The sequence below is a fragment of the Herpailurus yagouaroundi genome, unplaced genomic scaffold, assembly GCF_014898765.1.
Source record: "Herpailurus yagouaroundi ecotype Mexico unplaced genomic scaffold, PumYag 140, whole genome shotgun sequence".
Lineage (NCBI taxonomy): Eukaryota > Metazoa > Chordata > Mammalia > Carnivora > Felidae > Herpailurus > Herpailurus yagouaroundi.
This window is the reverse complement of record NW_024412395.1, coordinates 10,790,854-10,804,116: the sequence shown is the minus strand read 5'-3', so window position 1 is coordinate 10,804,116 and position 13,263 is coordinate 10,790,854. Positions and strand designations below refer to the sequence as shown.

General features: G+C 48.9%; 1 protein-coding gene across 4 annotated transcripts in view; it reads right to left on the bottom strand.

Moving 5' to 3' along the window:
• The window catches only part of SCTR (secretin receptor), a 78,221-nt gene extending 68,843 nt beyond the window's left edge, over positions 1-9,378 (bottom strand). The window contains exon 1 of one of the 4 annotated variants that reach the window (XM_040474853.1): positions 9,081-9,378. In XM_040474853.1, the coding sequence (XP_040330787.1) occupies positions 9,081-9,140 (60 nt within the window). In that variant the 5' untranslated portion in view covers positions 9,141-9,378. The remainder of the gene's footprint in view (positions 1-9,080) is intronic. The other 3 variants (XM_040474852.1, XM_040474855.1, XM_040474854.1) reach the window with 3 other exon arrangements.
• Between the last annotated feature and the right edge of the window lie 3,885 nt (positions 9,379-13,263).

Genomic DNA, 13,263 nt, shown 5'->3' with positions numbered 1-13,263 from the left:
AATATTTAGACTGCAAAATGTTTCATATACCTTTGTCTTTTCCTAGAATTTTAAGTCAACTTTCTTTTTTCTTGTTGATCACAAAATCCATAAGCCTTCACCTTGTCAATTACATAGCATAGTTGCACTCCAAGGTTCTGAATAGAGCAGCTCTGTGGAATATTGTCTATGAACCTCTTTGGAACTGACTTCAGGGAGTCCTTAGACTTTCCAGACTAAATCCTCTCTTTTTCAGAACTGTGGAACTGATCTGCCCATTGCTGTCCTTTGTAAACTCCACTTTTTTGTATCCCATATTTTATTTTACTTTATTTATTTTATTTTATTTTATTTTTAATTAAAAAAAATTTTTTACAGGAAGCCATCAAAATCCTCTAAGAGGAAGCAGGCAAAAACATCTTTGATCTTGGCCACAGCAACTTCTTACTCAACATGTCTCCAGAGGCAAGGGAAACAAAAGCAAAAATGAACTATTGGGAGCTCATCAAAATAAAAAGCTTCTGCACAGCGAAGGAAACAATCAGCAAAACTAAAAGGCAACCGACAGAATGGGAGAAGGTATTTGCAAATGACATATCAGATAAAGGGTTAGTATCCAATATCTATAAAGAACTTATCAAACTCCACACCCAAAAAACGAACAATCCAGTGAATAAACGGGCAAAAGACATGAATAGACACTTCTCCAAAGAAGACATCCAGATGGCCAATCGACACATGAAAAAATGCTCAACATCACTCATCATCAGGGAAATACACATCAAAACCACAATGAGACACCACCTTACACCTGTCAGAATGGCTCACATTAACGACTCAGGCAACAACCGATGTTGACGAGGATGCAGAAAAAGAGGCTCTCTTTTGCATTGCTGGTGGGAATGCGAACTGGTACAGCCACTCTGGAAAACAGTGTAGAGGTTCCTCAAAAAATTAAAAATAGAACTACCCTACAACCCAGCAATTGCACTACTAGGCATTTATCCAAGGGATACAGGTATGCTGTTTCGAAGGGACACATGCACCCCAATGTTTATAGAAGCACTATAAACAATAGCCGAAGTATTGAAAGAGTCCAAATGTCCATCGATGGATGAATGGATAAAGACGATGTGGTATATATGTATATAATGGAATATTAGTCGGCAATCAAAACGAATGAAATCTTGCCATTTGCAACGACGTGTATGGAACTGGAGGGTATTATGCTAAGTGAAATTAGTCAGTCTGAGAAAGACAAATATCCTATGACTTCATTCATATGAGGACTTTATGACACAGCACAAACGAACATAAGGGAAGGGAAGCAAAAATAATATAAAAACAGGGAGGCGGACAAAACATAAAAGATTCTTAAATATAGAGAACAAACAGAGGGTTACTGGAGGGATTGTGGGAGGGGTTACTGGATGGGCTAAATGGGTAAGGGGCAGTAAGGAATCTACTTCTGAAATCATTGTTGCACTATATGCTAACTAATTTGGATGTAAGTTTAAAAAATAAAATTGAGGGGCGCCTGGGTGGCGCAGTCGGTTAAGCGTCCGACTTCAGCCAGGTCACGATCTCGCGCTCCGTGAGTTCAAGCCCCGCGTCGGGCTCTGGGCTGATGGCTCAGAGCCTGGAGCCTGTTTCCGATTCTGTGTCTCCCTCTCTCTCTGCCCCTCCCCCGTTCATGCTCTGTCTCTCTCTGTCCCCAAAATAAATAAACGTTGAAAAAAAAATTTTAAAAAAAAAAATAAAAAATAAAATTGAAAAAATGTTTAACGTTTATTTGTTTTTTGAGAGACAGAGAAAGACAGAGAGTGAGCGGGAGAGGGGCAGAGAGAGAGGGAGACACAGAATCGGAAGCAGGCTCCAGGCTCTGAGCTGTCAGCACAGAACCTGACATGGGGCTTGAACTCATGAACCTCAAGATCACGACCTGAGCTGAAGTCAGATGCTTAACCGATGAAGCCACCCAGGTGCCCCTATTTTTAATTTTTTAAAACTAGCTTCCCAATGTGGGGCTTAAACTAATGACCTTGAGATCAAAGGCCACATGTGCTACCAACTGAGCCAGCCAGGCTCCCCTGTATCTCATATTTTAGATTCAGTTTCGGCTTCGTCGGGTATAACCTACAGTAATTTCTTTTTAGAAAGTCACTTGCATTGTAAACGTTCTAAGACCATGTACCTAGCAATGTCTCTATGTAAGTATCACTCTTTGAATGTCACTTAGTAGTTAATCATGGCTGGCCCACTACAGTATAAGTTCATACCTGTCGCTTGATGATTGTGAGGAGTTTCCACTGTCCATTTCTTAGGGGGATTTGCTCGGATGGTAGACATATTTTGAGGTGTCTGCTCAACCTATTAGCCAACAACTCCTCCCTGGGAAGATCTCTTCATCCTGAGATATGCTGTGAGGTCCCATCTCAATGATCAGACAATTAGAGGAAATTTAACCCAGTTTGGGACAATGCACTTTCCTCTCTTGGATATTTGGTATAGGGAGGGGGATCAAGGTCAACCTTTCCCACTCCTAAAGCATGTAATCTTGAAAATTATGGGGCAACCATATTCTATCCTTCAGAAAGCGAGAGAAAAATCCAGTCTGCAGAGAGAGAGAATAACTAAGCAAAATAAGGGAGGAAAGACATCAAGCGAGAGTTCTGTTAGTTTAACTCTGGACTCTTGAATCTGAAAAGGTAAAATGTGGGAGGAGATAAACTAAAACTCTGTAGAATTCTGAAGAAGGTGAAGAAACTCAACATCACTTTGCGTACACACTTTACAATACAGTTACTTGCCTGCCAACTTGAGACTGGAAAGAATTTTTTTCAATGTTTTCAAGTAAAATGAGATACGATACTAGTCGAGTTTATACAATGAGAACTAAGAAGAGGAAACTTATTATCGTACAACCAGTTCAAAATGCAAAATTTCATCAAATATTCACTGGGCACCTACTTTATGGACAGCAATTGATTCATCACTGGAGACGCAAAGGTGAATGGGACACAGTTCCTGCTCTTGAAGTTCATGGTCCAAGAGGGTCCAGAGAGGCTGACAGCTAAAGGACACAGTGAAGGCAGCGGCCAGGTCATAGGGGACCAAAAGTGGCAGCAAGGGGCCCAGGATGGGGACCAGGAGCCTGTGAAGAGCAGAAAGGCGAGTGGAGAGGAGGGAGGTTCCCACACCAGAGGCCTCTGAGAGGCCAGGGTCCCATGCCCACTTTGCCCAGGACACTTGGGTGTATGCCTGCTGTCTCAACATCATTATTTACAACCTTCCTTCTCTCTCCTAAATCATGCAGTCACCCTAGGTAGGACCAGGGCCGAAAAGCGTGTAGTGAAGACAGCAAAATGAAGGCCACACAAAATGAAGAGACTGATGTCAGTTGGGGGGAGGGGGGGGAGGGATGGACAAGCAGGCTACAGTGGGCTGAGAAATCAGTGGAAGGGGAGGCATCATGAATGCTTCTTCCAAGTAACTGGCCATCAGGGGGCAGAAGTGGACCTGTGGCTAGAAGGCCCAGAGTGCAGAGGGAGGGCTCTTTCCCAGGTGGACAGACCATGGCAAGTTGACCAGCTGATGGGGACAGCCAGGTAAGAGGAAGACGGTAAAGACTGGGCACAGTGACTTCACTGTGTAATCTCAGGATGGATTGGGGTCCCCATAGATTGGGGTGGGAGGATTGGGAACATAGGGGCAGGGACTGGCCACACAGGCAGCAGGAGAGCCTCTTTTCCACTCGGATGGTGCTATGGACCGAATGCGTCCTCCCCAAATTCAGATGTTGAAACCCCATCCCTCATTGTGGCTATATTTGCAGATAGAGCCTATAGGGAGGTAATTAAGGTTAAGGTCATAACAGTGAAACCCTGATCTGATAGGATTAGTGTCCTTATAAGAAGAGAAACCAGAGATCTTACTCTGTCTCTCTGTACCCACTCAGATGAGGATAGAGCAGGAAGACAGGTCTCACCAGAACCCAGCCCTACCAGCCCTTCATCTGGGACATCCAGCTCCAGAACCATGAGAAAATAAATTTCTGTTGGTTGAGCCACCCAATCTGTGGTAATTTGTTATGGCAGCCCAAGACGACTGAGACAGATGGGAGGGAAGGGGATGGGGCAGGGGTGGGGAGTGGCAGACAATTAGGCACGTCTACGAGGGCAAGATGTTGGTCAGAGTAAGTTCATTCTCTGACTTTCAGGAAATAGGAAGCAAGACTGTCCATTGAAAATGAAAGAGGTTGGTAACGTCAGGAACATGAGATGAGCCATGGACATCATGGAGAGCCCACAGAGGAGGGACTGATGTTGGACATGTGGGGATTCTGGAGAAGATTGGAAACCTTGGGAGCCCTGGCAGTATAGTGGGCTGGGATTGCAGGACATGGCCAAGCAGGAGTGTCCCTTCCCCAAATGCCCTCTGGAATTGGTCAGACACAGAATACTGAGGCTGGGCACCAGGATATTATTATTTTCTGGAGTCCACATGAATGCTCAGCAGCCCTCTGTTTATAATGTAAGCAAGTCGATAGGATCTGAGTGTTGTGGGTTTTACCTCGGGCTGCAGGCTGTCCCAATGCCCCAGTGAAGGTCAGTGGTGAGGAACCTCAGCTTGCTAAGGGCAGGGAAGCAAGGAGCAAATCAGGGACATTGGGGGTCCCACTGTGGCGGGGAACTCTCACGCTGGTTACGAAGTCTGATCTGTCAGCGAGGGGTGCCAGGAAAAGAGCTGAGCCCTCCCATGGCATGAAGGAAGTCATAGGCCAGAGATTTGGGGGACAGGGTGGAGGGAGATGGGCTCCATGGGAATGCAGAAAGGTGATGTCAAAGCTAAGAGAAGGAGCCTCCTAGGGGTGCCTGGATGGCTCAGCTAAGCAGCTGACTTTTGGTTTCGGCTCAGGTCATGATCTCTAGGTTTAAGCTCAGCCTCGGGCTCTCGCTGGCACTGGGGGGCCTGCTTGGGATTCTCTCTCTTTCTCTGCCCCTCCCCTTCTTGTATGCAATCTCTTGAAGGAACCCCCCTAACCAGTTTGAGAAGTGTACCTCCTGTTTGATTGGTTTTGTGACCCCAAGCTCATCTCTACCCGCCTGAATAAAATGCCGTGTGTAATTCAATATTTGTTTTATGTTTTATAACACAATTAGATAAAACTGGAATTAAAGTCATTTATAGGCTTGGGAGAGAATTTTATGACAGCCCCTTGGGCACCAGAAACCAGTGCAGGCCTCTTTCTGGGACCAGATGCCTGTGCTGGTTAGGAATCCCTGGGCTGGGTCCTCACATCACGTTTGACTGGGCGACCCTGACAAATGGCTTCACCTCTTTCTGAGCCTGTTTCTGCCTCTGCACAATGAAGGTTATGATCGTTATTTTTTTTTAAGTTTATTTGGAGAGAGAGAGAGAACGCACAAGAGCATGAACAGGAGAAGGGCAGGGAGAGAGAGAAAATCCCAAGCAGGCTCCATAGGGTCAGCACAGAGCCAGATGTGGGGCGCCGATGCACGAACCATGAGATCATGACCTGAGCTGAACACAAGAGTCCAACGATCGACCGACCGAGACACCCGGGGGCCCCAAAGGCTCCAATTGTTGATGTGGGAATGACGTTGGATCGTGCTGGCGAGGACTTGGCTGAGTATCCGGTGTGACGTACGTGCTCAAAAAAGGCAAGCCGTTATCACCATCGTCATTCACGTTAATTTTAGAGATAGTAAAGATTTCAAAAGAAATCCACAAATATTTCCCCAGAAAATGAGAAAGTGATTTTTCAGGTACATAAAAAACCCCAGGGACCCTCCTCTGAGGAGTTATCAATAGCCAGAGCCCTCAGGACCCTTGCAGGCCTTCCTACAAGTCTGCTCCCCAGCTTGCCACAGAGCTTGTCAGCCTGTGGATGCAGGAACGCCGTGTGCCACAACTTCTGTTTCTGAGCCATCAACTGAGACGGGATGGAGACAGGAGGGAGAGTGGGAGGGAGGCTGGAGAAGATCGAGTCCAGTCTCGGTGCGAGGCTTGTCGGGAAGTGGGTTTTCATCAGGTACACCTGTTCTGTCTTCGGCCCACGTTCCCTGTCACCAAACCCACTGCCCCGAATCCAACACGCGATGAACACCTGTTGGTAGTTCCGCTAACGCGTTTCCCCGGAAACAGGACAACCTTCAAGGCAGTGGTTCTCGACCGCAGGCAGTTCTGCCCTCTCAGACTCCCAGGGGACACTGGGCAGTGTCTGGAAAGATTTTTCTGTTGGCACAACTTGGAGATGCTCCTGGCTTCTAGTGGGTAAAGGCCAGGGATGGTGCGAGACAGCATACGAGGCATAGGCCAGTCCCCCACAACAAAGAATTGGGGGGCTCCCCGCTCTCCCTCGTGTCTCCATTATTCCCACCCTATCGCTTCCTCCATGCTGAGGGAGGGCATAGCCCCCTTCCTGGTACCCCTCGCCGAAAACTCAGCTTTAGTATCCGGGATTAGGGGTGTCAAGAAACCTCGCTTGATTTTAACTCACTAAGGTTATCAAGTTGGCAGCTTGCCAGATGCCACGGATTAAAAAACCGGACCTTGAATGACTATTTTTTATTTGCTTGACACGCTTATGCACAATTTTGCAAGCAACAATTGTCCTCAGGGCGTCATTGTTTCTTACTCGCTGCTAATATGAAAGCGCCACAGCTTACGACACTCCTTTTGGGTATCACTGTTTCATTCGTTCACTCCTTCATTCATTCACCCATTCACTCAACCAACACAGACTCGTTGGGCTCCTCCTTACACTGGGGTGGCTCTAGGGACAGAGAGTGAATAGAACGAAATCTCCGGGTGTGTGTACTGGGGAGGAGGACAGATGCACTAGTAAATAACGACAATATCATTCCGGGTAAAAGCCCTCATGAGATACACGGGGCCTGGGATAGCAAAGATGAGTGTGGCCCACATGTCCTATGGAGGTCTCAGAACACTGGTCCCTTCAACCATCATCACTTTCTGGTTTCTATTTGCAAGGGATCCCCCTGACACCTCCCTGTATGGCAAGGCGAGGGACTGGGGTGGGGAGTGACAATCAACAATTTGGCCTAATAATGCCCATTAGGAAGAGGCCTATGATCTCCCTCAAGGGGGAGGGGCAAATGAATAAAAAAAATTGTTTGAATGCCCTTAAATGTCTAAATCAAATGTCTGACCACTCAGAGTAAAAAAAAAAAAAAAAAAAAAAAACAGAAGGTAAGCAGGGTTTCAAAGCCTGGGAAATACTCCAACCAAAGTAGGTCAGCTCCATTCTTATTTATTAAAGGAGTTCTTGCCAAGAAGTATGAGACCTCAGGTCTGGATAAGCCCAGAAAACACCCGGAGGACCAAGACTTGCACACAGGAAACCATCTTATAATAATACAAGGCGGTACATGAGTGTATGAAAAGGACATTTAAGACGACATAAGGGAGAGGGCCCTGGATGAGTGACAATCAAGAGATCTGGGTTCTAGTCCCAGCTCCACCACTAACTTGCAGATTTGGGGCAGGTCTCTTTTCTCTGTGGGTCTCAGTTTGCTCAACTGTCCCATAAGGGAATCGGACCAGAGCATAAGGAAGCAGCCTTCCAAGGCACACTGAAGACTCATTTCCCCCACCGCTTATTCTTGACACACCCTAGGGGTCCCTTTGAGATGAAAAAGTTAACCCTCGGTCCTGAAGCCCAGACACCTGTTGATTTCTTCTGACAACCTCAGGGTTACTGCAAATACTTAAGAAGGAGGTGGGAAAGGTCACAAGGAGGAAGCTGTTGCCTCTCCCATCCCTGGGCTCTTTATAACAACATACCTAGAGGCTTTGAATTGTCCCCAGTGTCCCAGGTGGCATTTCCTCAAACTGGGAATTCAGATTAATGAGTGGGTACTGTTGTTCTAGCATATTCCAGTACCAGCACTGCCACTGATGAGAAGAGGCTCCGCGGTTACACGGGAGAGGGGAACGAAAGTCCCAAATTCCACCCTTCCAAACTTACTGCTGCTGGAATGTCACAGAGCTGCCAGAAAGATGGGGGCATCTCCTGAGCATCAACACTCCCATCAGCTTTGGAAGCAAAGGTTTTTCTTATAGTCAAACAGGAGAGGACTACAGAAGGCAAGGTCGTTGGATACCAGGAAGGACTTGCCCAGGACACAGACTGGAGACTCAGAATTGGGTCCCCAAGCACTTTTCCTGGGGAGTTTCTTGGCACAGAGGCCTTGAGGGCCAGTTGGCAATGCTGGGAGGAAGAAGTGGTTCTGGAATCTGCACCCCCTCCCTATTCCTTCCATCCAGCCTGTCTGAGTACAGCCACTCTCTCATTCACAAATCCCAGTGCGAGAGACCCCGGATTCCCAGGAGTTTCTGTGGGAAAGGAAAACAAGCCACCCACTCTGCCTTTCTCTTTTCTTTTCCAGCTCCTCCCTGGACCGGGTTTGCGGAGACTGCTACTCCCAGAACTCCCCAGACGTGCAGACTTTAGGGAGCCAAATCCCACAGGAGAGGGAGGGAGCTGCGAATGCTCCCACCACAGAGCCGGAAGCTCCAGCCACAGCTTTTTGAGGTTTTTCCCTTCTGCAGTCCGGTGTGCGTGTGCGTGTGCGTGTGCGTGTGTGTGTGTGTGTGTGTGTGTGTGTGTGTGTGTAAATGTCAAGGCTTTGGGGCAGACGGATGTGGGTTCCAATCGCCTTTTCCTGGGGCAAGATTTTTGGCCGCCGAGAGCCTCGGTTTCCTAGACCCTAAAGCGAGGGTGACAATATCAGCCGATTGTAAGGTTCCAATGAACTATGGATGGAGGGTGCCCAGAACACATTAGGCGCTGCCAGGGGCGCCTCCAGAGTTTCCGTCGAAGTGCAGCCTGGAGGAAGGGGTGGCTTGGGGGGCCGAGGGGGTTTATCTTACAGCTGCCTTTGCCCGACTCATTTGCTGTTTTTATCCTGGGAGAGAAGGCTATAGGGAGAGGAGCTGACAGGGATGATCCTTGCTGGGGACGGGGTGTTAAGAGTTCCCACTCCATCGAGGAAGATCTGCGGACCCCTCCACGCCCGCCACGCAGGGTATCCGCGGAGAGGCACGGTACTCACGGTGTGCTCAGCGCAGGCGAGCAGCAGCAGCAACGGCAACAGCAGCGGGCGGGGACGCATGGTGCCCCGCGCTCTCCCCGTGGGCGCCTCGACGGCCGCGCACCTGTGCGCACCCCCGGCCCGGGGGCTCAGCGTCCTCCGCAGGGTCCCGCGCCCCGGCCGGCAGCCGCGGCCGGAGGAGCCATGGCAGGGCCACCTAAGCCGCGGCGAGCCCCGGGACTGCTTCTCCTCGGAAGAGGTGGCAGCGCGCTAAGCCGCCCAGCCCATTGATAAGGACGCCGCGCCGCCCGCCCGCGCTCCTCCACCCTGGCGCTACTGGCAGGGAGCCGGCGCGCGGGCCTGCTGGGGAGGAGGCGGGAGGGGGCGGGGGGGGGCGCCGGGGCGCGCGGGCGCCGCCCCGGGGGCGGAGGAGACCGGGGGAGGGCATGCTGGCTTAGCCTTCCACGCTGCAGCACCCCCGAGTCCGGAAAGAGCATTCTCGAAGTTCTCGAAGTTCTGGGGCAGCCCTGCCGCAACCTTGCTGCTACCTCGTTGAGTCTCAGGGCTAACGAGACCCACCTTAGGGGTACAAGAAGGTTGTGCCTGTGCTCTGTGGGTTATAGCACAGTGGGTGCTCCGTGAATGCCTTTGCATCTACTGGGTGGGTCAGCTACTTGGCACTTTATTTCTGATTTTCACTTTGTGTTTCTTCATTCATTATTAAAGTTGTGCACGCTCCTTGTAGGACATTACACGCCCATGGGCGCCGTCACCCCGGGGAAGTTTGGGTGACCAGGTGAGACCCAGTGGGACCCTGTGGCTGTGCTGAAGAGAACCGCCTGGAGGCTTCCTGGTGTCCCTGAGAAGCTATTTAAGCACCAGGCAGGTCTTCCCAGTAGCCTGCTCAACCCTGAGTCTGAGTGTCCAGACGGCCTGGAGGCTGGCTTTTAGCCTCTCAGTACAAGGCACCCTCAAATGGCTCGTCTAGATTCAAGTTTTTCTTTCTCTGCTCTGGTGCCCACTCCCTTCCTCTTGGCTCTCCTATCTTACCCTTTCTCCCAGCACTTTAAGTACACATCAGCTCCTTGAAATCCACCCCCCCACACCCCTTTAGCGATATTATGCCCATTTGACTGAGAAGGGCATTGAGGATGCAGAAGACAGTGCTGTTGCCAGGTACATGCGACTCGGCAGTTCAGATGGAAAAGCTTGGGTCTGCATACACTTCCATAGCTAACCCTGATTTTCTGTGACTGACCTCTGGTCGGATTGCTAACCTGCTCGCTCTTAAAACAACACATTCTAGCCCTTAGCAGCCTTCCCTACCCAAAGAGGCTATTGATAAAGGTACAGTTGGTAAATCACAGCAGAAATAAAAGGGGAAAAAATGTTTTCAGCTCTCAGCTCCACACTAAATGCCCTGTATGTATCCGCCTAAAGTATACATGAACATGAGCTCATTTTTAAGAACTTTGGCCCCAGAAATACTCACTCAAAGACTCAATGAAATATATGCAGGGATGTTTGTGGAAGCACTGTGACAGGACCAGAAAACAGGACATAATGTATGTGGAAGGGGAACACTTAGCCCCACCTTGATATTTCCTTCCTCCAGGAGTGCAGCCATGAGTATAACCCTCCTGACCTTTCTCTACCTGCTCAGTAACGCCCTCCCCCTAACACAGACACACACACTCACACACACACACACACACACACACACACACACACACACACAGGTGGGGGAGCTCTATGTGATTCACACATTTAGGATAAGGACTGGCATGAGGTTCTGCACCTCCCCCCTCCCTCCCTTGCCTTTGACAGGTCCCCCACCTGCAGAGAGCCTGTCACTGGATTGCTGTAGCCAGGCTGTCACTGCAGGTCAACTCTGCCCTTGTGAGCCAGTATCACCAGTGATAGGGTGGTGGTCTATGTAATTCTGCAGTTCAGTGCTAGAAAACCCTCTTGCCTGTAAGTATAAGCCACATTCTCCAAGATCGACTTTATTACCCATGAAAGTGATATTTGGCCTCATCTGTCTTACATTTTTTTTTAAAGTTTATTTATTTATTTTGAGAGAGAAAGCACAAGCTGGGGAGAGGGGCAGAGAGAGAAAGGGAGAATCCCAAGCAGGCTCCACACTGTCAGCACAGAGCCCAAGGCGGGGCTCAAACTCACAAACCTGCAAGCTGAAATCAAAGAGTCCAATGCTTAACTGCCTGAGACACTCAGGAGCCCCTGGCCTCATCTGTCTTAACCTTAATTCTTAAATGGTTCAAGATTCAGGCTAGAAAGAATGTTGCTTCCTGGGCCCTTGAAACCCCAACACCCTAAATGTGCATCCGAAAGAAGATGCTGTAAGGACTTGCCATTCTTACTGATTAGACTTCCATGTTGCTTGAACATCTTCTGTAAACTGCTGTATGTATTGCTTTTTTGATGGAAAAAATTTTTCAAGAAAACAATACACAAAAACGTAATCTGTGCTGCATACAGATTGCCAGTAACAAAGCAGAGCAACATTTGTTCTGGGCAATTTCATAAATTTCTGGCCCGCAGCAAAGCTATTCTTCATTAAATGAGAGGCAGCCTCTCTGAGCATTGAGAAAAGGGTCTCAAGTGCTTGGTGAGAAGCCCATTTACAAGCCATGGATACGGTTAGTGGTTTTGCAAAACCCGTCTGAGAAAACAACTCCATGATAGGAGTGGAGGGAAGAGGTAGCGAAAGAACAACGTATTTAGTACCTGCCAGGAGCTGGAGAACCTTTTAGGAACTTGGGATAGGTCATGTAGCCAATCCTTCCCGCCTATATGAGGGATATTTACTTACCTTGACTAGTTGATGACACTCGAGGCTTAGGCACTCACCTCCAACAACACAGCTAACAAGGGACAGGGGGGCAAGGTTTAAACCCAGGACTGAGCGCAAAGCCTCTGCCCTTTGCCCTTTGCACTGGACTAGGGTTCCTCTCAATCATGAAGATGACTTCCTGGGGCACCCGGGTGGCTCAATTGGTTGAGCGGTTGAGCATCACGTCGGACATGGTTTGTGAGTTCCAACCCCACATGGGACTCGTTGCAGTCATGCCTGTCAACACAGAGCCTGCTTCAGACCCTCTGCCCCCTCTCCCTGCCCGTCCCCCCTTGCGCTCTTCCCAAAATAAAAAAAGTATTTTAAAGTTTTTTTTTTTTAATGTTTATTTATTTTTTAGAGAGATAGGGAGAAAGGGAGCATGAGAGGCAGAGGGGCAGAGAGAGAAGGAGACACAGAATCCAAAGCAGGCTCCAGGCTCTGAGCTGTCAGAGCCCAATGTGGGCCTCTAACTCACAGAGTGCAAGACCATGACCTGAGCCAAAGTCAGAGGCTTAACTGACTGAGCCACCCAGGCGCCCCAAAATTTAAAAAATATATATATTTTTTATTAAAAATAATTTTTTTTAACGTTGTTTATTTATTTTTGAGACAGAGAGAGACAGAGCATGAACGGGGGAGGGGCAGAGAGAGAGGGAGACACAGAATCGGAAGCAGGCTCCAGGCTCCAAGCCATCAGCCCAGAGCCCGACGCGGGGCTCGAACTCACGGACTGCGAGATCGTGACCTGGCTGAAGTCGGACGCTTCACTGACTGCGCCACCCAGGCACCCCTAAAAAAATATTTTTAAAAAGATGACTTCCTTACCATGCTTTTGCATGTATCATCTTGTTTGACCCTCAAAACCCCATGGGGCAGGCAGGCCCAGTAGGAGGTCTGGCAGGAGAGGGAGAACCCTTGGCTCAAAAAGTTTCACTGACAAAAGTCAGCCGAATTTAACGAAAGAACCATTAAAGGAGCAGAGGTGTGGGCAAGTTAAAGGGCACCGATGAGGGACAATAAGGTTCCAGGGACCAACAACAGTGGGCCAAAAGAATGGCAAAGACTCTCTCCTTGAGGAAACTTGAGCTCAGCTCCTCAGGGCCTGTTTCTTGACTAGGACTTGACTTTGGTGCCCTCTGTCTCTGGCCTGCCCAGCCCAGTCTTGGCAAGAGTCTGGCCGTCTTCAGCTTAGTGAGAATCCTTCCAACTCTTGATGGCTGACCAAACTTGATATCTAATCAAGTCCCTCATTCCCGCCTCTGATGTCTCAATCCCTGCCTGCCTTCAGCAAGAATCCTGTTAAATCCTGTTAGCAACAATCCCCACCCCCACCTTGGTATCTCCTCT